Here is a 27,361-nt window from a genome sequence, read left to right on the forward strand (position 1 = left end):
AAGACGGATGCCGAGTATTCCCTCTCATCTGCACTTCCTAGATTCAGTTCTTCAGATGTGAGTATACGACCGGGAGTAACCACAGAAACCAAAAGACCAAAGCAGAGCATGACGGGGGAGCTGGGGGAGGAGGGCATAAGCAACTCTAAAGAGGTGAAGAGGGGGCTGGAGAGATGGCTCAGTGGTTAAGAGCACTGACTGCTCTTCCAGAGGTCCTGAGTTCAATTCCCAGCAACCACATGGTGGCTCACAACCATCCGTAATGGGATCCGATGCCCTCTTCTGGTGTGTCTGAAGACAGTACAGTGTATTCACATAAAATAAATAAATAAATCTTTAAAGAGGTGAAGAGGAACATACAGGTGGTGTGAAGGGAGAATGAGAAGCTGGGAGGACGTTAATTGGGGAGCATATAGGGGGAAGAAGGATAAATAACATTAAAGATGTTTGAAGAAGGCATAGAGAATATTTGATATTTGCATAAAATTACATGATGTCACACACACACACACACAGGGTGGGGAGGAGACAGAGACGGGGTGTTTAATTACTTGTGGAAATAATGCTCCCACCAAGAGCTGTAGATCATGTCATCGAAACCCTCATACCAGACATGAGACACCTCCGTTTGAATTGTTGGTGAAGGGAGTCCCCAAACAATAAAGACTATTGCTGTTGCCTACGGTTGCTGCCCAGATGTCAGCACTAAGACCATACTACTGAAGACGCCAGGCGCTTCAGACACAGGACGGTAAAGCCGTATCTCCCGAAAGCCTCCTCCCTGAGGACTAGTTCTCACAGTACCGGGAAGTACTACGCAGGCTGCCAAAACAGGAAAGCATCGGTAGACCTACCCAGCTGTGATGTCTATGACCACAGCAATAACCAGCACGGTATTTAGATACCCTAAAGGTGCCAGGGTGTCGCTTCTGCTCTGGACAGTGACTGACAGCTGTCGAATTGGACTTAAGGCCATTTACACAGGAAGGAAATTGAACCTGGTACTATAAAACCTAGCCAAATAGCCATGGCCCGTGAGATCGTGGACTCTAGAAGATAAATCTACTATTGCCAAAACTAGAATAAACCCTAGCCACGCTGACGTCTGCTGCAAGATCGTGTCTTCTAGATGGGATAAGGGAGAGATACCTTTGATACCGAGGCAATATGGCTGCTTAAACGAGACCGGAACAAATCCAACACCAGTTGTCATCCCAACATAGATGGGGGAAATCTCTTAGAGCCTGACTCCTAGATAAAGAGCTACAATTAATGACCACTGAGGGAGGAAGAATTAGTCTCCCCTAGGGGTGAGCCCCTTCATTGGCTATCCAATATTAAGTGGTCAACTCTAAAAATGTGTACACACATCAATGGTTAAATAGACTCAGCGGGTCCTATTGACTGAGGTGGCCTAGACCCAGGAAGACGGATGCCACATATTCCCTCTCATCTGCGGTTCCTAGTTCCAACTCTTCAGATCTGAGTACACAACCTGGAGTAGCCACAGAAACTAAAAAAAAAAAAAGTGTGTGTGTGTGTGTGTGTGTGTGTGTGTGTGTGTGTGTTTATGTAACAACAATAAAGAAAAAGAAACTGAATTGCAGAAGAAGGGGGACCATGGGAGGAGATGGGGAAATGATGCAACAATTAAATTAAAGTAAAATTATAAAAGAAGAAAACTGTAGATAATGTTGGTTGTGAGAAAGGGGATAGAACTGGAGATAATCAGACAGACTGAACTAGTCTCAGCAAGATGGATAGAGTCTATATCTCTCATTTGTGGTCCCTAGGTTTTACCCTGATACATATATGACAGGGGATTGGAATAAAACTTAGGAACAAAGGGGGACTGAGTGGGAGGGAGGTGGGGAAGGGGAAGGGAGATGGGGGGAACTGTCTAAAGTGCAATCCATTCTTGTTTGGAAGCGTCCCGATGTAACAGTTTCACATGCACTGAATAAACAGAATGAAACGTAACTTAAAGGGAGGAGGGTGAGATGGCTCAGAGGGACAGGCACTTGCCACCAAACCAGACGACCCCAAGTCCGAGTTAAATCCCCAGGACCCACGTGGTGTGATGGAAGGAGAGAACCGGCCACTACATACTCACTGTGGTAGCCATGGGTGTGATGCCCAGACACGCAAACACACAAAATGCATTTTTTTAAAACATCACATTGTTCCAAGAGGTACAAACCTCCCACGGGCTCTGGGCTGCTGTAACTCCATACATAGATAAGTTTAATTTAACCTTGCTCAGTCAATTAACAAGTACAAGTGATAGCGTATTTAAACATTCTCCCTCCAGGAATAAAACCAGGTGAGCAGCTATATAAAACACAAACTTGGGATTTTATTGTGTGTATGCGTATGTGTGTTCAGGTGTGTGTGTGCGCGTGTGTGTGTGAGTGTGGGTGCCATGTTAAGTTCACAGGGCAACCTTTGGAAGATAGTTCTTTCTTTTCACCTTTATGTGGTTCTGGGAATCTGATTGAGAAGTTAGGATTTTATGAATATGGGGAATTTAGTCATTAGGTGACTGACCACATGACTTTGTGACGAGGGGATCTGGTCAGGGAGACTGGGTGACCTATCTAATATTATGTAGGCAAAAAGTGGCACAGCTGGTGTCAACAAGTCACGTCGCCTGAGAGTGTCTGCATCACGCTGCCCTGCGGGATTATAATCACACTAGAATGGACCTTGCACCCCTTTCCAAGGACTCTGGGTTGTGTAGAGAGCTGGGTGTGGAAACTCACACTTGTCCCCCCAGGGCTGTGAGGCTGAAGCAGGACAATTACTCTGAGAGCAGTTCAGCCAGAACTACACAGCGAGCTGGGCCAGGCTGGGCCACAAAGTGAGACCCTTCTCAAAATGAACACTATTAAAAAAAAAAAAAGGAGATAAATCAACAACTGTATCATGGGAGGTGGGACTCTGAGGCTTCGTGTGGTGGTGGTGGCTTTTCCAGCCATGTTGAAACTCAAACGATGGTGCCTTAGCCTCATTTGAATATGATTACACGATACAGGTCTTATCCGCTACGAGACTTTCTGCTCTTACACACTAAGGACTTTCACAGCACTTTGACTCCCAACAGGTACACTACAACCCCAGGAAAATGATGCCATACATTCAAAGTCAAGCTTGAAAAAGATTGGGATTTGTTCGTTTTATTTTTGGTTTGTTTGTTTGTTTGTTTTGGGGTGTTTTTTTTTGGTTTTGTTTCTTGTTGTTTGGTTTGTCTGGCTTGGTTTCTAGACTTTAAAAGACAGAATCTGATGTAGCCTAGGCTGGCCTTAAACTCACTATGTAGCTGAGGTTGGATTTGAACTCCTGATCTTCTTACCTCCACCTCCCAGGTGCTGGGATTACAGGTGTGCACTGCAATCCTGGCCTTGGTGGCATGGTTTCATTATATGCCAGGGTGTTCTAGGTCCCTGGTCACCACGGATTGTGATATGATCCATATTGTCTACTACAAAAATAGGCAGCGTTCTGGAAATAGTAATGGATACTGACTGACTGCCATCTTGACAGAATCTACAATCACCTAGGAGACAGGGCTTGGGGGGCGTGCCTGTGAGGAGTGATTAGATTAAGTCATCTGAAGTGGAAGGTGCACTCTGACTGAGCGGCAGCACTCTGTGAGCTGAGGCTGCGCAAGAAAGCTGCATAAGAGAATTGGCCATTTTCTGTTTCCTGACCGTGGCCAGGACGTCCCCACCATGCTGGGTTGTACCATGGGAGAGACTAGCTCTCTTACGTTTGCTTGTCTGATATTTGGTCACTGCAACAAGATAAGTAGTTAACACCCACTGGGAGATTGACATAGTGTTTGGATAAGTCCGTGGGTGTGAGCAGAAGAAACGTAATACGCAAGTTCAAATATCGACTCCACCAGCCGTTACCCACGTGACCTCGGCCAAGCGGCTGGGTCTCGGTTTCCTTGTTTGCAAAACAATTTTAATAGCAGCACCCTTAGAGTCGCTGGAGAGAATTAAGTGATGTCATCTGTTATCTTGGCCCATCGTAACTGTTCAAAACTATTAACTGTGACGAGATGATGCTGTTCGCTTTCCTATTCGATTCCTGCCACTCACTAGAATTCCTCCTGCCCCATCCTAAGTTACTGGGAAATCCAAGATTTCAGTTAACTAACTCTCTCTCTCTCTCTCTCTCTCTCTCTCTCTCTCTCTCTCTCCATCCCTTTCTCCCCTCTCTCCATCCCTTCCTCCCTCTCTCTCTCCATCCCTTCCTCTCTCTCTTTCTCTCCCCATTCCTTCCTCTCTCTCTTTCTCTCTTTCTCTCTCTCTCTCTTTCTCCATCCCTTTCTCCCCCTCTCTCCATCCCTTCCTCCTTCTCTCTCTATCCCTTCCTTCCCTCTCTCTCTCCATCCCTTTCTCCCCTCTCTCCATCCCTTCCTCCCTCCCTTTCTCTCTCCATCCCTTCATCTCTCTCTTTCTCTCTCCATTCCTTCCTCTCTCTCTCTCTCTCTCTCTCTCTCTCCATCCCTTCCCCCCCCCCCCTTGATAAATATATCTAGTACATAAATAGTAAGTCATCCAAATCCCATTAACTCTAGGTAATTTTATTTAATAATCATATTTCGAGTTGGACAAATAAATAAAAGCCAATGCCATTTTTACTAAATCCTGTTTTCTTAATGGTTATTTGGAATACAGCACTCACATGCAGGCCCCAAGACTATTGAATAACAGATAAAATAAATAATAACCATAATGCAGACCACATTCTGATTCCCACTCTTGTGGATGAAAATGAGTCCATGTAAGAATTCTAAGTGCCAAGAAGTAACATGCTTATTAACTGTGGGCTGCTCAGCTATATACACAGAGCCTAGAGATCACATGGGGTTTCGCATTCTCAGTTAAGCTAACGTTCCTTGGAGCCCAGTTCTCAAAAACCACTTAGGAATTTCAAGATCTGCCCTAAAAAAATATATCGTATTTCCATGACTTTGCCTGAACACAGATTGAGAAGCTCACTGAATGGGAACCACCCTGGGGGGGGGACAGGAAATGGTCACTGTTTTCAGAGAAAGGCAAGATGCGTCTGTGTGCAGGAAATCAAGCTGGTCTTAAGAGATTGATCCCAAACTCCTCCACACCTGTGTGCGCTGTGAGGATGGCTCCACGGTTAGCCACACACCCCCCCCCTTGGGAGCGTGGCGGGGAAATAAGAATCAGGACACACGTCATCTGAGGTAAAAGGCGTTCTGTTCAAAACGCCACATAAATGCATCGGAGAAGTGCATCTCTTTTTCACATTTCATTTCATTTTTAAAGCATTCAGGGATTTACAGGGATTCTGGATTCGGGACAGTCAACTCGTGAGCCTCTGGGGGAGACCAGCAACACGTGGAGCAACCGCAGTGAGACCTTTGCTACCAAAATCTGCGGGTTAACCAAGTGATCACACCACTGGTTGCACTGGCTTTATTTTAATTCTCGTGAGTAAAAGAGTATCATGAAGCAAGGCCCAGACCAAAAGGGGCCCTAGATGTGGTCCCAAGAGTATCACCTACCTCTGAATAGAGATTGATATGGCCAAGCGGCAGACCTAAGGCTGCTCATCAATTCCAAAGTCAGTGAATTGGACGTGTGTGTGTGTGTGTGTGTGTGTGTGTGTGTGTGTGTGTGTGTGAGACGGCTACACTGTAAAACAATAACAATCATGGTAAGGTCTTAGTTAACAGATTTTATTCAAAACTCCATCCCCAATGCCCTGCTTCCATTCCCAAACCTGGGGGGTTGGGGGAGGCAGTGGAGAGTTGCTGTGCAGTGTTCCTAATTCACCGTTGGAGCCTTTGCTGAGCATAATTCCCTCTGAATGAAATCTCCAAGGATTGAGCCTGGGCTAGAGTTTCTAGCATGAGGACAGCAGCAAGGCGAGAATGCAATCAACCTGAGTAATATTTCAAACGTCTTGCCAATATATACGTGTATGTGTATGTGTACATGTATGTGTGTACATGTATGTGTGTACATGTATGTATATATGTGTATATATATGTGTGTGTGTGTGTATATATACATATATATACATATATATACATATATATACATATATATACATATATATATATATATATATAGCCAGTTTAGACTGTTTTCATGGTGTGAGTTCAAAAATTAGCCTCGGAGGTTTGTGAATTTATTCAAATTAAAAGGATAAAGACGTATCTGTCTAGAAAGAACTGGCTGGTGCTTTTTTAACATTTTCCAATACTGTTATAACAGCCTCCTGAACAGCTACACAGCAGCCTTTCTCTCTTACTTCCTAGACTCTGCGGCAAAAGTCCGTGATTATTATTTAAGGATCACGGTGATTCCCTTCACGGCATGGGGGAATAAAGAAAGGCAAAAGCAGGGCTATTATCCTGTGTTTATAACAAGTCTGTTGCCATGGTAATGCCTGTGACATCACAAATGCTACACCCAGGGCCAGGAGCTGTCTCCGAGGGGGAGGGGCAGCCTAGCTGCGGAGAACCGACACAAGCATGTGAGGCCAAAGCGGGGTCGATGCAGCTGCAGCAGTAATCATGGGAACACAGGGAGCTCCCTTCTCTGGAGCAAAGTGGGTGGGGCAGGACCAGAAAAGCAGCTCCCGGGGCCCAGAAGTGAGCTCACCCATACTTCTTGTACGCAGCTGTGCAAAGGGAGTGGGAATCCAGGCGAATGTGGTACCTCTGTGTTCCCAGTCAGGAGCATTCCACTGGGCTCCCTGGCTGCCAAGACTGAATGGGATCCAGAGTCTGCCCTAGCTCATGAAACTGCTGGGAACCAGTGCCGGTCAGACAGAGCCTCTAAGACCAAAGGCCTAAGATTAAAAGCGCCTCGGATTGCAGCCCCTGAGAGCCTAGCTAGGGCATTACCGCCAAAAGCCGTCAGACTCAGAGACCCCCGATCCTCAAATAGGGGAGGGGATAATCGAGTCTTTCCAAAGGCAGGGATTTTCAGAATGCACTTTGAGGGAAAAGCTTTATCTCCTGGCACTGGGGAACCTGGAAGTAACGGCAAGTTACTAAGCATTCCTATTCTGATACAGCTTGGACTAACGGCCATTTTGTATTAAAAAGGATGTAAGATTAGGAGTCAGAAGAGCCCTAAGTACCTAGAGGACACATGATCCAAGGAGGCTATTTAATCTGCTTGAATTTCACGTATTTAATGACACCCAACATGCTATTTCTCAGAGTTACCATAAACTGAATTAAATAAGAGAACATGATTGAAGACCAATGATATGGTTCAGCAGGTGAAGCGTTTGCTACAAAAGGACGGTGACCTTAGTTTGAGCCCAGGAATCCACACAGGTGGAAGGAGAACAACTTCACAGAGATGACCTCCTGTCTGTTATCACATGCGCTCTCTCTCTCTCTCTCTCTCTCTCTCTCTCTCTCTCACACACACACACACACACATACATCACACACATACACCCACCACACACACCACAAATGCACACCACACACACATACACGCCACACACACCACACATATATACACCACACACACACCATACACACACACCACACATACATACCACACATATACATACCACACATACAACATACATATACACACCACACATATACACATCACACACACCATACACACACATACACACCATACACATCATACATATACACACCACACACATACCATACGCACACACCACTCATATACACACCACACAACCACACATATACACGCCCCCACATATATACACACACACACATATATACTCCACACACATAAACATACTGTGTACACACACATATACAGACCACACATACACACATATACACACATACACATATCACACCCCACATGCACCCCACACATATACACAACCCACACACACATATACATACACTATACACACTACACACACACACATGCATACCTCACTTCACACACACACTGACAATGAACACAATGGCGTACCCCTTTCATCCCAGCACTTGTAAGTAGATTCAGCTGGATCCCTGCAGTTCCGGAGGCCAACCAGAGCTACACAGTGAGAGACAGTCTCATAACAAAACAAAACCACAGGTTGGGGACTTAGCTCAGTGGTAGAGAGCTTGCCTAGCAAGCCCAAGGCCCTGGGTTCAGTCCTCAGCTCCGGAAAACAAAACAAAACCACAATAGCAAATAGTAATACATATGTTTTAAGAAAAGGATGCAAATGAATTTCACAAACTAGAAAGGATTCGATGTAGATAATTTAATGATGATGCCAAGGTACTAATTCTGACATGGCCAGCTTTGACCCAGAACACACACACACCACACACACACACCACACACACCACACAATGCGCAGGAATCTGAATGCTGATGAAGATGGGCAATTCAAAGTATACAAATAATTCTTGGTACATCCTAAGAGGTGACCGGCTGCTAATGCAATCAACTCTAAATTACCTAGAGCTGACTAGGAGGCGGGTAGTAGTTTCTGGCCATTGTGTTCTTATTAGCTCTCTTCAAGAATATACATTAAAAACTTTTTAAGTGTATATTAAAAGCAACCCAATCCTTAAACCCAGGCAGAGGTGGGGAAGAGCTCTATGAATTTGAGTGCAGTTTGGTCTACGTTCTGTGTAGTAACTTCCAGGGCTACATTAAAAGTCTATCTCAAATAATAATGATGACAATATTTTTTTTAAAAAAACCCACAACTTTTATGGAGTTGAGCGTATGGCTCAGAAGTTAAGAGCACTGACCACTCTTACAGAAGACCTGGGTTCAGCTCTCAGCACCACATCAAAGGCTACACAGTTGCCTGTACCTCTAGCTCCAGGAGGTCTGACACGATCTTCCTGACTCCCTGGCTGCACACAAATTCCTCTACACAGGCACACGCATCATTAAAAACTAAAAATAAATTTTAATATTCCCGTCTTAGGGAAAGTGCTGAGGACATGGTTCAGTAGATCAGGTGCCTGGCGTACAAGGGTAAGGCCCTGGGTCTAGATCCTCAGCATAAAAGCTAGGCACACTGCCATGCATCTGTAACCTCAGAGCTGGGCATGCGAAGTGAAGTCAAGATGGCTGGAACCACAGAGCTCGCCGGCCCAGCCAGTCTAGCCAGTCAGCGATTACCAGGCTCGGTGAGAGACCACTGTCCCAAAAAGAAAAAGAAAAGAAAAAGGAGGTAGAGAATTGAAGACGACACCAAATAGAAACTTCTGGCCTTCCTCTGCACATGGACATACACACACAGGTGCACACACACAAGCACACATACACACAAACACATGCACAAGCGCACGCGCACATACACATACATACACTCATATGCATACACATACAGAAGCAAGCATCCACACAAGTTCAAGTGTGCAAACACACACATGCACCACACACACGTGTACACACACACACACACACGGGTGCACATACACATACAGAAACATGAGCATGCACACACAAATACACATACATATTCATATGCATACACACACATGCACCACATTGCACATACACACACACACACACACCACATTGCACATACACACACACACACACACACACACACACACACACACACACCAAAATTTAAAGAAATAAAACCTATTCAACAAATCCTAGAATAGAGCACTTTGTAAGCACAGGAACGCATTGCTCTTGCAGCCTTGTCACTGCCCCCGTTACTGTACAGGACACCAGCCACATCCACAACCTGACTCTGAAGCCCTGCTCACCCGGCTGCTGCCCTAACAACTGACTGACCGATCTCATCCCACCTAGCCCGGGATACAGCAAACCGTGGTCCCTGGACAACACCCTGCCCAGCACACCTATTTTAATTACCATTGTTTGGTAAGTGGGGTTTTATCAGAACACAGCCACACTCAGGGAAGCATGCACTAAGGATGTGTTCCTGCTACATCGGCAACGTGCTAGGTAGCTGTGAGAGACAGTATGGCTCAGGAAGTCTACGGTCCCTCCATCTCTTCACCGGGGAAGGTTTACTAACCCCGCCCTAGTTACAGAAATCACGGTCTGTCTCTGCTTGGGGAGACCTAGAAGGCAGAGAACGCTCTTGGATCCCGTCACATAGAGACAGACAGGGCCAAGGGTTAGAGCACACACAGAAAAATAGAGACGTCCTTCCCTACGCTCTGTTCTCCACAGATGAGTGCCTTGGAGTTCCACAGCAGACAGCATAAAACCGCTGGTGTTTGGTTACTCTGGCTTCTCATTCCTCAGTGTTCCTCAGTGTTCCTCCGGCTGAGACTTCCAAGGCTCAGTTTTTGGCCTCTATCCTTTTGCATATTTATTTCCTGATCTGGTGTGGAATTAGAGTTAAATGGAAGCTGTGTGCTTGAATTCCACGTGGCTGGCTCCACAGGAAACTCCAAGGCAGGTTCTCTGGCCTTCCTAGTGGTAGCCTCAGCTATGCTAATTCCTCAAGCTGTTTTCTCTGCTCGAATAAATCTTAGCGATGTATTTGCATTTGGGTGCACACCTTTCTATGCATGCATTATGTGCACGAAGACTCTAGTTCAGGATTAGGAAAAGGGGGTGCAGGGAGTGAGGGAGAAAGGATAGAGTGTATGCTAACTTTCATCCCATAGCTGTCCAGGTGCTAAGCGTACATTTTCTCATCTCTGCAACTACCCCATGAGGTAGGACTATAAGCCTATTCTATAAACAAGGAAACTGGGAGCCCCCAAGTGTCCAGGTTAGTTGACTCTCTTGGTCGTCTTGTGGAGTCCCTATCTGCTCCAGGTTCCTCGATTCTTGGGGTCTCCCAGAAACTGAACCACCAACCAAAGAACATACACAGACTGGACTTGGGGTCCTCCCACTCCCACTCCCTACCCCTGCCACAAACATACATATCAGAAGTGCAGCTTGGTCTTCACACGGACTCCCCAACAACTGAAGTGGGGTATCACCCTGACTCTGCTGCCTGCCTGTGAATCCTGGGCTGCCTTGTCTGGCCTCAGTGGGAGAGGATGTGCCAAGTCCTGCAGTGACTTGAGGTGCCAGGGTGGGTTAGTACCCAAGGGGGACCTCCCACTTCTCAGAGGAGAAGGGGAGGGGCAAAGGGAGGGAACTTGTGAGGAGGGACTGGGAGGAGGGGCCTGTGATTGGGTTGTAAAGTCAACAAACAAATAAATTAACGGAAAAAAAAATAACTGAGGAACCTGAAAAGAAAAGAGCTGGCAGAACCCGCCCCCTTTCACAGAGCCGGTGGGTGAAAAGGCTAGAGTTAAGTTGGGGCTTCTCAACCTGAAGTCTGTGTGCTCCTGCTACTTCCTCAAACTCAGTACACTCAGGCAGGAGCCCCCGGCTAAGTCGCAGAACATGGGTCCAGTTGGGAACTCTACAGTTACAAAATTTCCTTTTCTCACCAACTGATTCATGCAAAATGTGTCTTTGGCCCCTGGGAGATAAACCGCTGTCCCCTCTGTTTCATCAATCAGTCAAAGGGAAAATCAGATCACTAATAAGGGAAATGTTATATGATACACCAGTTATGTTAGTGAATTGGTACTAACAATGATTTTAATGAAAAATGAGCTTTATTTTAATAATATATCTAATGTCCTCCGTATGACAGGCCAGTTTTATTGGTTGAACCATAGTAGGCCAATGAGAGAATGTGGCCAAAACCATGAGGGAAAGCGTAGGACAACGGATAAAATACCGGTGTACCACAAACCGAGGCATTCGTAGCTGAGAATGCTCTCACGGTTATAGAGGCACACATGTCTACCCTCCCAAATATAAACACAGCACTAGTGTTGTGTGTTACACTAAATACTGCTGTCAGATCTCAGTACCTGTCAGTGTTCAGTTCCGTACACATAAAAGTAATAATAAAAACAGAGCGCTCTAGCACTATCCTCGCATTTCGTAGCAAGTCGGACAGAGTCCTAATGACAGGCTCTCTCTGCATGAACTACATCTGTGAGCTACAATGGATGCCAACATGTCCGTTCTCTGCCACTAGTGTGTAATGCATGGTCATCTAATTCTCTGGAAATGTAAAGCAACAGGTTGGTTACATTTTCATGCAGATGAAAGTCAGATTTCTATTCTCTTAGGTGCTCGGAGACAGATTTCCAGGAGTTAAGAAGAATTCTGTGGAGAGGATGCATAATACAGCTTGTGTCTTGAATGGATTTAGGGCAGGCCCACGACTGCCACTTCTTTTGCAAAAGTATCCCTTTCCTCAGAAGACTCCCAAAAGACCTGGCCCCTCCTAATGAACCACCCTGTTTGACCATGTGTGCTTTTTTTTGGTTAACCAATCTTTGTATTTATTTTATTCTTAAGACAAAAAAAAATACAAAGCAGGTGACTTCAGAAAAGGAAACTGTCTTTTTCTGAGTCTATGGTGGAAAAGGTTTGAAGTCAGGGAATGCTACAGCCCAAGCAGAAGTAGATGAGGGAATTTTTTTCGGATAATGGCAACAATACTCTGATATGTGTAGTGCTCTAACGCTCATCTGTAACATCCCTTGAGCATCTTTACTTAAGTTGAGTCTGTGCTATTTTATCTTAAGACAGCGACAACTGATACAGGTCATTAGGGAGGGGAATCCCGGGCGTGCTTACCTGCTGGCGGCTTTATGAAAGGTGGTGGGATTAAAGGGACAATAATAGGCACATTGCCATGGTCCTTTGACCCTGCAGGCGAGTCACTGAGTCCGTTCCCAGTGGCAAGGCCTGAGTAGCCTGTGCTTATATTGTAAGATGAAATAACACTGTCCTCCGGTAATTTTGGTTTTGGCAAAGAGTTTTCTGTAAGAGAAAAAAAAAATCACCCAATATAACCAAGAACGTATTCATTGCGCTTAAATCTTCCCTTATTTCTTCAAGTACGTTGGTTACGTAACAGAACAAAATCTCCCTTTCAAGCCACTCAGCCATTTCCCAGAAATCCACAGTCCTTCCTGAGCTTTAGAGTTTGGCTACTGACAATTTCCAAGGGTTTTTTTCTTTATAATATGCCCCTCTACCATAGCTAATATCCCAGGTGAATCGCGGCGATGCATTTTAGCACTGCAAAATCCCATAGAAAATTGAAAGGCAATTAACGTTTTCCGTGTAGGAAGTGATGCAAAGCGAGCATCACACTCTGACTGTGGGAGAAAACCCAAAATGCCCAGGATGATAACGATGTCCGCTGTGTTCTAAATCCAAGCCTCGGTATAATCAAATAAACCGATGATTAAAAAAGCTATTATCGCACCGGGTGTTGGTAAAGTTACTATTAATAACACCAATTAGTGATTGGTAACAATATCAATATTGTTAAAAAGTCAACAAAAGTGGAAATCAAGTTTACAACGTGGTTCACGTATGTCCTTGTAGCCTACATGCGCATGCGCGCGCGCACGCGCGCGTGCGCACAGGATCTCAACCACGCGCGTGCGTGCCCGCACACAGAGCCTCAATGGCGGGACTCTTTCCGCGTTCCCCGGAGGGAAGCGGATCACCCAGGCGAAGTATAGCTGAGGCTAATTAGTTCAAACACTATAAGCTGAGGACTTGAATTTTTCATTTACAGTGAAATTGATGATACTATCTTCATAGTGTGCTGTGTACAATTTCATAGCAATCTTAACATAAGATTTGTCATGTACATCCAATTCCGCATGCCTGCAGGACGGCTCATTTACATTTCGTTGCCTGGCACCTAAGAGGAAAAGGCTCTCTCTCAAAGATTGGGAATTAAATGTTTGAACGGGTACTGTGCCCATAGATTTGGATACACACAAACACGGAGCCAGCAGGCAGTGATAAGGTACGGTTAACTGTACGGAGCCATTCCTTCGCATGGCTCTCGTCTGGCATCTTACGAGCAGACTCCCATTCCAAATTTAGGTTTACTAATTCTGGAGTCATATGGGTTCCCCGCTCAGGTACTAGGCACTGCGGTCCACTCAGAGTCAGCATGGCTCTGCCAGGCCCTTCCTCTACAATCTCACTCTCTAGCTGGACTTGGATCCGATCACCTACGATTTATTCTGTTGTTCTTCCCCTCTGCGAGAACACGGGGCAGAGAAAAGCGGAGAACTTGACACACGAAAGGAAAATACCACTTCCTTTTTGAACCCATCCAAACATAAGGAAGGAGGGTTCCCCAGAAAACCACGAGTCCCTCCTGCTATCCGAAAATACAGACTCAACATTGCACTTCACAGGAGGCCCAACCCTGAGAGGGTGTCAAACCCGCAGAGAGCTCAAAGTCAGCAGACCCTGTTTCCCTGAGCTTGGAGCAGCACTGCAGACTTAAGGTCCTCGGCCCTGGCCTGTTTTTCCCATTGCTGGAAGGAGACAGAGCAGTGTCTATTTTTGTTTTCTGTTGAGCTCTGGTGTTCTCTGGAACTCTGCTTCCAGGAAAGCTCACTGGGGATACATATAAAGAAGCCCTTCTGAAACCCTCCCACTCCCAGCTCCCTTCCGCCCAAGCAATCTCTACACAACACTAGGAGTGTAGGTATATAGAGTACATGTACGAATCAGACATTTGCTGAGAGCACGTCATAAACAGATGACTTATAATTATATATGTAAGTTTGCCCCTTATTAAGAAGGAAGGCAATTGTATACCACGGACTTGGGTTACTGGTAAAATTACACATAGGGCAGTAGATCTCAGCTGAATATCGGATAGTGTGTGGTGTAGAATATCTTCAGAATTTCTCCATGTTGATCTATATTTTGACTTTTGATAATACCGCTGTGCAGAAGACATACTGCAAAATGGCAGGAGTATGTTTAAAGCTATTTCGTAAATTACTGGAAATTCCGTCCTAATCCCCAATCCAAAAATCCATTGACTGATTTTTTTTCCCCAAAAAATGCAATTCAAACCAGCTACTCAAGTGACATTTTTAAAAAGTCAAACAGTCTAAGGCAATAGATCCAAAAATACAGTAATTTGGCACTTGCATACTGAGGGATGATATTAGAAAATATTAAGTCTTTGCTTTCTATAACCAAGCAATGACACTTCTGTGAGGGCAGGGAAGTTTGTATGTATAGCAAGAACACTGCTACTTATAACATACGACAGTCTCGAATGACAGCTAAACTGTTTCAGGAGGCATTTGTGGGCGCTGCACAGCACACACAGGGCAAAGTGCTCAGGTCGCATGTTTAGATCCGAGACTGCAGTGACGTCACGTGGTCCATCGCATGCACGCACTGCCAGAAATGCCTCCCATGCTTTACACACTGATCTACAATTAATCTGGGGGCTACCTTATCTTCCCAAACCATTTACTGTTGCCAAAGTTTGCACAACTCCCACATTAATTTACTCAGTATCATATGGGGTCACCACCCACGGCATGAGAAGCTGAGGTTTAAACTGGTTGTGTGCATAACACAAAGAGACCCACAACCACTCGGTTGTGGCAGGTGGAGAAGGTCCGTCCTCTTTGCTTGAGCAGAGCCATCAAACGAACGCCTTTACCTTTGAGAACAGAAATGTGTTGCCGGCTTTCTCCATCAGTAGTGTAGCTTCTGAATTCAATATCTTCGCCGTCTTTTAATTCAACTTTATCATAGCCATACCAGCCGAGGAGTTCATTCATGGTGTTTTCTGCAAAGTTCTGAAAGAGAAGCATCAGCCGCTACTCAGTCCCGTGATCGATAACTATTTGAAAAGAACGTGCACGTTCAATTCTGTTAGCCGTATCCCGTTTCATGCCGGCCCCACGTCCCCCAGAGGATTGCTTGCCGTTCAATCATGTTCAAGAGTTGTGATGCCTCTAAATCACGGACTGACTCTTCCGATCGTGACAGGCCCTCAGACACTCACGATTTAAGGACAATAAAAAGGACTTGTCGGTTTCATCTATGGAAAGTCCTGCTTTTGTACGCTCTTCTGCAAAGTTTAAGTTCTGTGCTAGTATAAAAACATCGAACGGAAGCATGCAAAAAAAAAAACTTAAGAAAGGATTGTAAAAATAAAAGAGCTTTCTGTGGTTCTAATTAATTTAAGTTAGAATTACTTTCTGACTTGGCGTTGTTATTTAATGTGCTTCTTACCGCCAGCAAAACAGAGTCTTAAAAAAAAAAGAATCTCTCAACTGTCAACAGTGTCATAGAAAAAATGAGTAGATTTCAAGAGTCCCTCCTGACAATCTCTCCCTTTGCTAAGGTATTTGTTAAGCTTGATAGATACTTTGTTCTATAAATTTCATTAGTGACAGATTCATTCTGTCATAAAAGTACCAACAAACTTGAAGGTTACTACTCAGCTCAATTTCAGATAAAAACCACCGTATGGACTGTAAATTAATATGGGAACGTAAGGTGTTGTCACTGTCGGCGGAGATATAAAGGTTTGAAAGCAGTGGGTATGGTTGACAGGTTAAATACGTATGCCAAGTGACTGTGCCTGGCAATTTATCAATTCTAGATCCTGAAACAAAAATGCAGCCCCTGCTGTGCTACTGACCTTTATGTGTGAGACAGCTCTCAAGCAAGGTGCCACGAGCCTTCTGAACTAGGGATACCTTATGTCCTTACTTCTTCGTAGCTCAGAGCACCTCATAGTCTTCTTTGAGGGTGTCATTTCTCAATCCCACCGGGGTATATAATTTATACACCTAAATGAAACTCCGAGGCTGAGCCTGAGTGGGGGATCCTCGACACGCATCCCCTGCTTTCTCAAATTCTGTGATTTCAGATCTCAGAAGAGCTTCATACGAGATAGGACAGGGCCACAAAAAGGAACCTGGCATTTTAAGCCACCCACAGGATGCTACTTTTCTTTTCTTTAGTACCCACTTAAGTTCTGAGACCCAATGGGGTCAACCTGTGATGGTTTAATGCACCGGTAATTTTTAAAAAATTAGCCAGATTGATTTAGTGCCACCATCTGGGTGGCTAACAACCAGCCATATCAAACTTTAGTGAGGCATTTATTCTTTCTGATGGCTGCCCGTGTCCACATTAAATAGACATTCTTCCACGAATGCGAGATGATATGCTTGCTATGAATAATAAACGAAGGGACGTCAGGGACAGACACCATGGAGGACTGGGCTAAATGCTATTCCATTTCATCAAAGGAGATTCCTTTAATGAGATGTCACTGTCCCCTAACACCCAATCCTCTCACCCAGGAGTGACAGCATCTCAGCACACAAGGATGATTCTTGCCTTGCGTCAAAATCAATTCCCGTTGGCCTGCTTACTACATGCCCCAATCTGTAAAAGAATCGTGCCAAGGAGACAGATAATCTTCTACACAGTGACTCCTGGCTACCACCTCTGGTTGTGTGCACCCTTTGGTCATCCAGGATAGGAAGGCTCGCCGTACCGTGCTTGACAAATGCAACTCCCTGCACCGTGTCTAAGCTCTGCAGCCACACACAAAAGGCCACAAGTGCATAATTCATGTGTCAACTTCCCAGCGGAGGACAGAAATTCGTTTGTCTTAGTCCAGCTGCAAATCCATTCAGCCCTTCAGACCCAATCTGAGGGACAGATGCAGAATCTTTAGACATCAGATAAAAACTGAAAGCCTCAACTGGATTATTAACAATAAAAGCATATTATTTGGGCATTTTAACAAAAAAAAAACCGTTTGTTCACGTTCTCTGACGGAAGCTCATCATGGAACATTATGGGTCCGATCTCTTCCATGATTTTCAAGTCACTATAAATGTAGTCAGGGAAGTAATATAAAATGTTCCTTTTCTTGTCACTAAAAATGAAAATAAATGTCATGTTCTGATATAGTGAGTGCAAGGATAGAACACAGCGGACGTATAGAAGACCGAGTGCTAAGGCTCGAACCATTTAAGAAAGGAAGGATACAGTGAAAAGGAGAAATTAACTCTCTATAGTCATAAGAAATAGACTGTAGGGGCTAGAAAGACGGCTGGGTGGTTAAGAGCATTGGCTGCTTTTCCAGAGGACCTAGGTTCAATTCCCAGCACCGACACGGTGGCTCACAACTTTCTGTAACTCATCAGATCTAGGGGATCTGATGCCCTTCTTATCCCTGTGGATACTGCACACATGTGAGACAAACACACATGCCATATGTATGCACAAAAATAAAACCGGGGCTCAAGAGATGGCTCAGCGGTTAAGAGCACTGACTGCTCTTCCAGACGTCCTGAGTTCAATTCCCAGCAACCACATGGTGGCTCACAACCATCTATCATGGGATCTGATGCCTTCTTCTGGTGTGTCTGAAGACAGCTATAGTGTACTTATATAAATAAAATAAATAAATCTTTAAAAAAAATCAAAGAGGAAGAGACTACAACCTCTGCCACACCCACGGTTTGTTGAGAAGTCAAATATCCTCAAGGAGTAAACCATTTAATAGCCTAAGTTTCTATACAGAGTTTAATATGCCAGATAGCGTTATGTTGCTAAACCAAGGAAATGGAATAGACCTTTACTACTGCCATCTAACATTCCAGATGAAGTAAACTGTGAGATGTTCATGGTCTACACACGTTTCCAAGCTTTTCATGTACAGAATTCCAATAACTATTGTTTCAGCTTTAAACAAACAAAAACACAAAACCAAAAGCAAAACAGGGTCTCGCCATGCTGCTCTGGACCTCATGATGTAGACCAGGCTAACCTCCAGTCCCAGATCTGCCTGCCTCTGTCACTGGTGCTGGGATTAAAGGCATACCTTGGTTCGCATTTCAAAATTCTTATAACATTGTGCTTTAAAAACCAATTTTCAGTTTAAAAGTCCTTTCTTACGGATGCTTCTTAGGCCCTTTCTTAGTCCTTTCTCCCGTTGTTTTTCGTTTATTTGGTTGTTTAAAAGGAGGGATGGACAATGAGGACAGGAGTTAAAATTCTGAATAGCCACAAAGGCAACAATGTTCGCTATCAAGTGGGGATGGCGGCCGCTGCTGCACTAAGGGGATGGGGGGGGGGGGGTGAAATCTGCTTCTTCCTCAAACCTTCAAGCAGTCTTTCTCTTTACTTCCTGAAGACCTAGGGCTTAAAACCTTTAAAAAGTTCCTCGAGGGCTGGAGAAATGGCTCTGCAGTTAACAGTTCCTTTTGCTCCTCTGAAGGACGCAAGTTCGAATCCCAGCATCTACATAGCAACTAGCAACCATCTTTAAGTCCAGTCCCTGGGAATCAGATGCCTTCCTCAGGCACAGATAGGTATGCAAAACTCCCACGTGCACAAAATAAAAGTTCTACAAAAGTTTCTCCCAGCTTTAGAATTATATGAAATAATGGAGCCTCTACTTAACATGCAAAAACCATGCAGTTTTTGAAAACAAAAACAAAAACACTCTCAAAATGATGGTGCTCACACAACATAAATTCCACCAAGCAGGGGCTGGGGATTTAGCTCAGTGGTAGAGCGCTTACCTAGGAAGCACAAGGCCCTGGGTTCGGTCCCCAGCTCCGAAAAAAAGAACCAAAAAAAAAAAAATTCCACCAAGCAGTTGTTATTTCAAATACTTTATCACTGTTCTCACAAACCATCAGAATGTGCCAGAAATCTCGATGCTTTGGCATCTGAATTCTATTGTGCAGACTGCTTCTTGCCTCTGGAAGTGACACAAAAATCCTCTCTCGTACCATGTGGTCCAATTTGGGTTTGGAAAATAGGTCACTAAAATTATAATGATAATTTCTAAGTCTTAGAGCAGTTTGCAGCGTTACCACATCCTTTAAATCTCGTGTTCCCTTCCAATAGCCCTGCGTGTTGGCTGTTTAGTTTCCACAATAAACTTCTGGTGAACTGAAGTGAAATCCTCATTGGACCACGGAAGATTGGAGTGTGGCAGATCACGAGACATCGGAACCAAAACAGAGGTGTTTTCCTTCTTTTTTCTCTAATGGTTGTTGAAAATTTCATACATTAGTATACCATTTCCACCCATGTTCTTCCCTGTCTGGTTCCTCCAGCACCCCTACTCCCTCTCAAATTTACTTTTTCTCCTTTATTATTGTAACCTCCTTTATTATTGTTACATATATAACTATATATAATATGTACAGACATATATAAACGTGTAAACATACATAAACACACAGGACTGTGTTCTTTGCTATTGTGCATGCATTATACGTGCTTAGGGATGACCTCCTGGCACTGGATACTATCAGAGGGCTTATCCCCTTATCAGAGGGGACTGCTTCCCCTCCTCTCAGCAGTCACTAATTGCCCAGAGCTCTTCACTCAAGGGCGGGGCCTTGTGAGAGTCCCCCCCCCCATCCATGTTGGCATGTCACCTGTGGTGCCGTTATGTAGGTCTTGTTTTGGCAAGCACATTGCTGTGATTAATCTTCTGATTCTTATGCCGGGTTTAATCCTACTATAGATTCAGGGGCAAGGGGCCAGCAATTCCAAAGAAGTTTCCTCCTGGATCAACCAAGACCTTTCAATGAAATCACACCTCAGGGTGTCGGTGACTTCCAACCAGAGCACATCTACAGCTGTCTCTCCGGTTGCCTTCGCATTTGATCAGCAGCCTAGATTCCCCTTAATTAGTTTGCATTATTGGAGATGGGATGTGCAAAATTGACACTTGAAACTGAATCTTCCCGTTCTACAACTATCTGGCATCACTCGTGACTGAGTGCTTTGCACTTCCAATAGCCACCCCTAGCTCTTTCAAGGCCTCTTTCCCCCTCCCTTACCGGCAGGCCTCCTAAGGATAGATTACAGCTCTGTCACTCAGTCTGAAGGCATGCTCTCATAAAGTTAATTAAACAGCTAGGTCAGAGATATGAAGGAGGCCATTTTTACTATTTCTTCATTCCTCCTTTTTTTCTTTTTATTTGTGCATGCGCATGCACGTGCACATATGTATGTACATTCACAGATGTATGTGGATACATGCGCACGTGTGTATGGAGAACAGGAGGAGTGGGAGTGTCCTCAGTTGCTTCTCCACATTATTTGTTTTAGATTCTCTCGCTGAACCTGGAGATGGCTGATTCAATTACATTTGGCATGTCTAAAGAAGGCCCCATGAGCCTCCCTGCTTCTGTCCCCAAGGCTTTCCAGAGCTGAGATTACAGGCATGCAGCTGCACCTGCGATTTTATAAGAGTTCTGGGGATGTGAAGACTTATACAACAGGCACTTTCCCCACTGAGACATCTCTCCAGCCTCTCTTTTTGCCTCTCAAGCTCTTTTGATATGATATGATATGATATATATATATTGAATACACACAGAGATTACATATATATATATATGGAGAGAGAGGGGGAGAGAGAAAGAGAGAGAAAGAGGGAGAGAGAGAGGGGGGAGGGAGGGAGAGGGAGAGAGGGGGGAGAGAGAATCTTAATTCCTATGTTCCTTTGACACTTTGCTCACCCAACTAGAGGTCTTACATAAATATCAAAGTTCAGGACTAGGAACGTAGCTGGTAGAGTGCTTGCCTACCATGCACAGAGCTCTGAGTTAGGTCCCCTGCACTGCAGAAGCTGGTTACTGTGGCCTGGAATCACAGCTCTGCAGAGGTAGAAGTGGGAGGATCAGAAACTCAAGGTCTGACTGTGCTACAGAAGGATTTCAAGGTCAGCCTGGGCTGTGTGAGTGAGACCTATCTATTTTCTTCAAAGAAAACGATAATACGAGTAAGCACCCTCACACTTCTGAGAACTCTAATTGCTACAATTTTTAGAAAAGATAATTGAACTGTGAATTAAAACCTTTAAACATTTAAATACCGTTTGACTTGGCAGTTGTATTTGGATCCATTAGCAACTACCCTAAGAAAATAGGTACAAAGAGATTTATGTTCACAAATTCTTATCTCAATGTTGTTTTCTTGGGGGAAAAACCTAAGTATCAAACAATTGGAACTTTGTTAAATAAATTTCAGTCTAATCATACAATAAAATGCCATTTTGCTGCTAAAATATATGTTGTAAATACATTTTAGTGTCTTGAAAAGCTATTAGCAATATAATAAGTTTTAAAGGAAAACCAATTCCTTTTTTAAATTGTACATCACACATGGAAAACAGATACATATATATATACATATATATTATGTGTGTATATATATGTACATGTTTATATACAGATATGTATATAGATATGTATATATAATGCTGACAATAATTATGTCTACTGGGAAATTAAAGCTTTATTTTGCTTTCTATTGCTTGTCTGAGACTTCTTTGATTACTTTTATTATTTGTGCTGCAGTGTGTGTGTGTGTGTGTTTCGACTGTGTGGAAATATATGTACATGTGTGTGCAGTGCCTTTAGGGGCCAGAAGAGGGCATCAGATCCTGTGGAGCAAGTGTTGGAGGCAGTCGTGAGCTTTCCATCTAAAGCCAGGCCTCTGCATGGGCAATGTGTGCTCCTAACAGCTAAGCGTCTCCCCAGCCCACTCTTCGCCCACTTCTATTACTTATTCTACTATCTGTCATGACCGTGTGCCGTTTTTGTAAGAAATAAAAAGCCAATTTCAATTAAAAATTAATTAACCTATAGTTTCACTCATAGGCAACCATATCAGGCACACCCACAACTTAAATGGTAATAAAAAGGATCTGTCAGTTACGTTACTTAACTTCACAACATTCTGACATGTGTTATCAAAAAGTAGAGCGCATGAGAAGTACTTTGAAAGGAAGAGGAAACTCCCGATCCAGAGCAGCTCACAAGCTGAGGGAAAGCGGTCCGGGGAGAGGAGATTCTGAAACTCTCCGCTGGGCGTGGTTATGGATATCAAAATGATAATTAGTTTTGCGAAATATTTTCTCTCTTGCTGCGTCTATGTGTTCTGCCTGACTCGTGGGGTCAACTCTTAAAGTCTCATGGCCTTGCTAAGAGAGAGAGATAGAGAACTGGACACAGGCTTTGTTCCAGAATGGAATATGAATGCACTTGCTTAGATCAGTTGCAGCTCTGTGCTCAGGAGGGGCCCGTGGCAGAGTCTAAGTTGTCTCTTGTAACACAGACCCAGTGGACTAGTTTTATTTTATGGTTATGCTAAGAGAAAGGTCAGGAAGTGGAATTTAGATAGTGCAGAAGAGATGTGTAAAAAGCCTCTCGCAGACTGCAAAGTGCTTCCACATTTATAGTCCCACTGGGTCACATGGCAGAAGACAGATCCCCCACGGGTGACTGATTAGGTAGCCATAACCATGCACAAACTAACACACGTGGCCTGCCTGGCCCTCGTGGTATAGACTTTATACAGGGCACTCCGCTTTTATTTGTCTGGCTGTAGCTTCCTTGCTTCAAGTCCCTTACAGACAATCACAGCGCTTTATTTTGGGTCACTTTGCAACAATGTAACCAGCCATCGACACATTGATCTTAATAAAGTAGATAGTGCAGGGGATACATTATAACACGGATCCCCAAACCAGAACAACTGAGAAGAGTCCTCCTTCTCTACAGATATTTTCCAAACTCTGCCGATAGACAATTGTCATATAAAACCAAAATCATTTCCTGCCGCATATAAAATCTGTGTTGCTTCCATGAGACGTACAGTAACCAATCACGTGCCTCATTGTACTTTACTGCCAAGACATCACCTGCCCTAAAAGGGTCAAAGAAATGCTGGGAAAGGGTGGCTAGTAGCCCTGGCTGGCACAGTGGCAGTCATGGCAGGTGTACAGCTGTGTGCAGCTGTGTTTTATCACAGCCGCAAAACTAGCCTTAAAAAAAAAAATCTAAAAAGTCACTAAGACTTGTTGCATTTTTTTTCCTGTCTGTGTCAGAGACACTTGACTTTCCTGAAGTTTTGTGTTTCCAAGGCTTTTGATAGATGAGAGAGACTAATGGCCATCCATCAGTCTACAGAGACTAAAATACAGACACTCAGCAGACTTTGCTCACATGAGCATCCATGTCTGTTTCTATGTTTCAACTGGCACTGTGTTTAAAAAGTGGTCTATTTTCCCTCCTTCTACACTGTAATGTCCCTTTTCATTCAGGCAAACATTCAATAATTTCACTAGTTAGAGAAAGCAAGTGTGGCAGATAGCTCAGCCCTGAAGAGGAAGTTTTAGACACCAGGAATACTGTTTATTACCTTCTCGTTTTTCTCTTCTAACACCTTTTTTTTTTTCAAAAAGAAGTGTAAAGCCTTATTAAGTCAATCAGACATTTCCTCAGACATCAAGATCCAAAGAGGCTGGCCTTTCTCTGGAGGTCTGCCTGTAGGAACCACTCGCACTCACTAATATTTACTCTTCATTGAGGCCCTGTTTTTGACTTTCCTTAGAACTGCGTTACCTCTTGGTTCCTATAAGTCTGTCTTTCCCAGAAGAAAAACAGGACTTGGCTCCTTGGAGCAGTGCTTGGCAAGCACCGAGGCAGGAAACACAGAAGGGAGTGAGTCTGTCAGACTCATTTTCTTCTATTTCAAATGCTTATTTCAGATTCGGGGGGGGGGGGAGTGGAGTGCTCCTTTTCCACTTCCTAGTATTTGGAACCTACAAGCTGTACAGGGCTTAGAGAACGGTATTGTACCGCACACCATACTCATCCAGTTGCCAGTGGAGACTCTTAGAGAAATCTCATCCTACTAGGACAGACCGTTTAGCTCTCTGAGCCCTTGTGCCATCTCTTGGTTTTTGTTTTTTTTTTTGTTTGTTTGTTTTTGTTTTGTTTTGTTTTTGTTTTTGTTTTGTTTTGTTTTGTTTTGTTTTTGGAGCTGGGGACCGAACCCAGGGCCTTGTGCTTTCTAGGCAAGCGCTCTACCGCTGAGCTAAATCCCCAACCCCACTTGTGCCATCTCTTAAGGCCGGCCGGCTGGAATGAGCAGCTGAGAGAAATGCCAAAGGTTCAGCAATGTCCCATCCCTGCTCCCAAGGGGCTAGGATTATGCCCCACTTACCTTAGCCCCTAACCCTGCCACATGGCACACCTGAGGCCCCAGCTCAGTCTGATATAATGTGTAAAGGTCCCAGAAGGTCCTAAATCCACTTACTAAGTTCCAGAGACATACTGCAACTGACCCCAGAATGGTGTTTCCCAAGCTGAGACTTAAGATATACCATACCTTGGACATTTCAGCCTTAAACACATGGACTTTTCCAATCCACACTCTGATTCCTCTCATTTTTCTTTATAACATCAAGTCATTCAACTCGGTAGCTTGCTTTCCTGTCCCCAGCAATTAACAGAGGCCATTTCTAAAGCCCAACAGAGACCATCAGGGAACAAACCAGAAAGTCCCATGGAAATGTTCCTACTAATACTAACAGATGTGCACCCCTCAAACTGTGGGAAACAAAACCGAAGTATAATTCTGGGTACAAATTAGTTATTGATGATATTTGTAGACAAATACCAAGGTGAGACCTTGTGACATTCCACAGAAATAACCCTTAGTTGAGTACTTGATAAAGAAGCCAAACCCTGTAAATAAATTGAGAATGGGAGGCTTCCAGCTCAGAATGCCCAATCTGAGCACATTAGATTTGTCAAAGTTTTAAAAGATAAAAATTTGACTCATCACCTCTACTTCTAGTTTAGAACTTTTTGAATTGTGCTATTGTTTGGGACCTACAGAGCACAGTTTACTAAGGCTATGTGCACAAATACATATCTTGATCACAGAAAGTTTATACATATATTTATATCTGTTCATTCATTAAGACATAGCTTTTCTATGATATCTACCATGTTCTGGGAGAACTCCTGAGCTCACTAGCTCTTCCGCATGTTGGAGTTTCTCTGCCCTGACTTCTATGTGACTCTGACACATGTTAGCTAACAGCATAGCAGAGTTACATCGACTTAGACAGAGTCATTTTAGAAGCCCAAAGTTAATCAAGCTATACAACTTTTTGATTGCTGGCTCAGTTTTTAGCACCTTCTTCACTATCTAGCACTTTAGGGTGCCTCTTAAGGAAGGCTTGGTAATTATAACTAAGTCCAGCAGAAGGATCTGCTCAGCTCTTCTCTAAGCCAGAGTCAAAAGAAGCAAAGATAAAGAAACACCACAAAGCTCCCAGGAAGACAAACACTCCTGCTGGGAGGACATTTTCCCCTGAAGTACACCATAGTCAAGCTACGCCAAGTCGTGTACTTTTCACACACAAAATTATATTGTATCAAATTTAAATTTGTTACAACTGCCATACCCATTAAACCAGTGATAACGGAAAGCGTAACCCGATATCTGATCTACTGAAACAGCAACCAACATTAGCCCACAGCCGAGTGAAGACCACCCCCACTGCCATCACTGGTGTCAGCTAAACCTCAGCCTTCTCCAGCCATTTCTGGCTAACTCTGCGATTGTCACGATTAGGAAAATCTTGAAGTGTCTGAGTGAGGCAGTTCTGTCGGCCATTCCCGACACTCTGCATTTGCTGCACTTAAAATAGACACTCGTACCAGTGTCCTTTCTATTACCCAAAGGAGAGAAGGGGGGAAAAATCACATACACACCAGTCCCTTTTCTTTCAGCTCACAGAGAAGCAACTCAATCCAAGGAGTGTTGAAACCTGAGTAGGTCACTGTACACCGCGATAAAATTCCCTAATCCCTGGGCCAAATCTCCCCAAGGGGGGCCTCCTCCCGATCCTCCACTTCCCAGGCTGACTTTTCCATTCGCTCTCTCCTTTCCCGTTTCATTTCCCCTACCTTCAAGCCTTGATATGTGATCCGAGGTGGGGGCTCAGGTTTCCGTTTTTACAGCTTAGGCCCCGCTAGCTGTATACATTCCTTTCTTTCTGCTGGGCTGTGATTACTTACCAGGGTTTGGTTTACACTGGTCCAGATGAAGACAAACACAGCCAAGCTGCCCCGGCAGCACTGATATGAACCTGTGCAAGGCTACATTGTGTTCTGAATGACATTTTGTTGCACACATTTTTATACAGGACAACCAACTTATTATGTTACCCTAGACTTCAGTTCAGGAAGCTGATGGGATAATCATACCAGGAGGGGTCAGGAAAGGGGGTTGTTGTTGTGGCTATTAATATTAAACTCAGAAAAAATATTAATGAGCTCAAAATAAGTCTGTGACTTTGAGAAGCGACTTTAAACAAAGATTTTTTTAAGGCATTTTTTTTTAAGAATACCTGTAGACCCACTAGACACCCTGGCATGGTGTACAGGGACATGACTGAAAAATTCTGCCAGACCCTTTCATTTTGTTCCAAACCAGAGAGAAAAATGCCACAATTGAATTACGTGCTGCTAAAGGGGCGAGGGGTGGGGGGAGTTTCTTTTAATGCCACAGAATGAAACAAGGATTGAGGCTTCAAATAGTAGAAGGCAATTTAGAGAAAGAAAAATAACACTTTTTTTTAAAGGAAGTTCTGTGCATCCAGGTTAATCCCATACTCGGTCTTGCAGCATGGGCTGAAAACTGTGTAATTTTTCCCCTTCACACAATGTTGTTTTTGTTTCTTC

The 27,361-nt window shown here is 44.1% G+C and overlaps 1 protein-coding gene across 6 annotated transcripts in view; it reads right to left on the reverse strand.

Annotated features, from left to right (window-relative positions):
- Positions 1–27,361, reverse strand: part of Sobp (sine oculis binding protein homolog) — a 179,163-nt gene that overhangs the window by 149,265 nt on the left and 2,537 nt on the right. For 4 of the 6 annotated variants that reach the window (NM_001104640.2, NM_001412110.1, XM_063279176.1 and 1 more), the window contains exons 2-3: positions 15,475–15,613; positions 12,606–12,791 (exon numbers count right to left, since the gene is read on the reverse strand). In NM_001104640.2, coding sequence (NP_001098110.1) covers positions 12,606–12,791; positions 15,475–15,613 — 325 coding nt within the window. Of the gene's footprint in view, positions 1–12,605; positions 12,792–15,474; positions 15,614–27,361 lie in introns of those variants that run through there. The other 2 variants (XM_063279178.1, XM_063279177.1) reach the window with 1 other exon arrangement.

This window comes from Rattus norvegicus, chromosome 20 (assembly GCF_036323735.1).
Source record: "Rattus norvegicus strain BN/NHsdMcwi chromosome 20, GRCr8, whole genome shotgun sequence".
In the NCBI taxonomy this organism is placed as follows: Eukaryota; Metazoa; Chordata; class Mammalia; order Rodentia; family Muridae; genus Rattus; species Rattus norvegicus.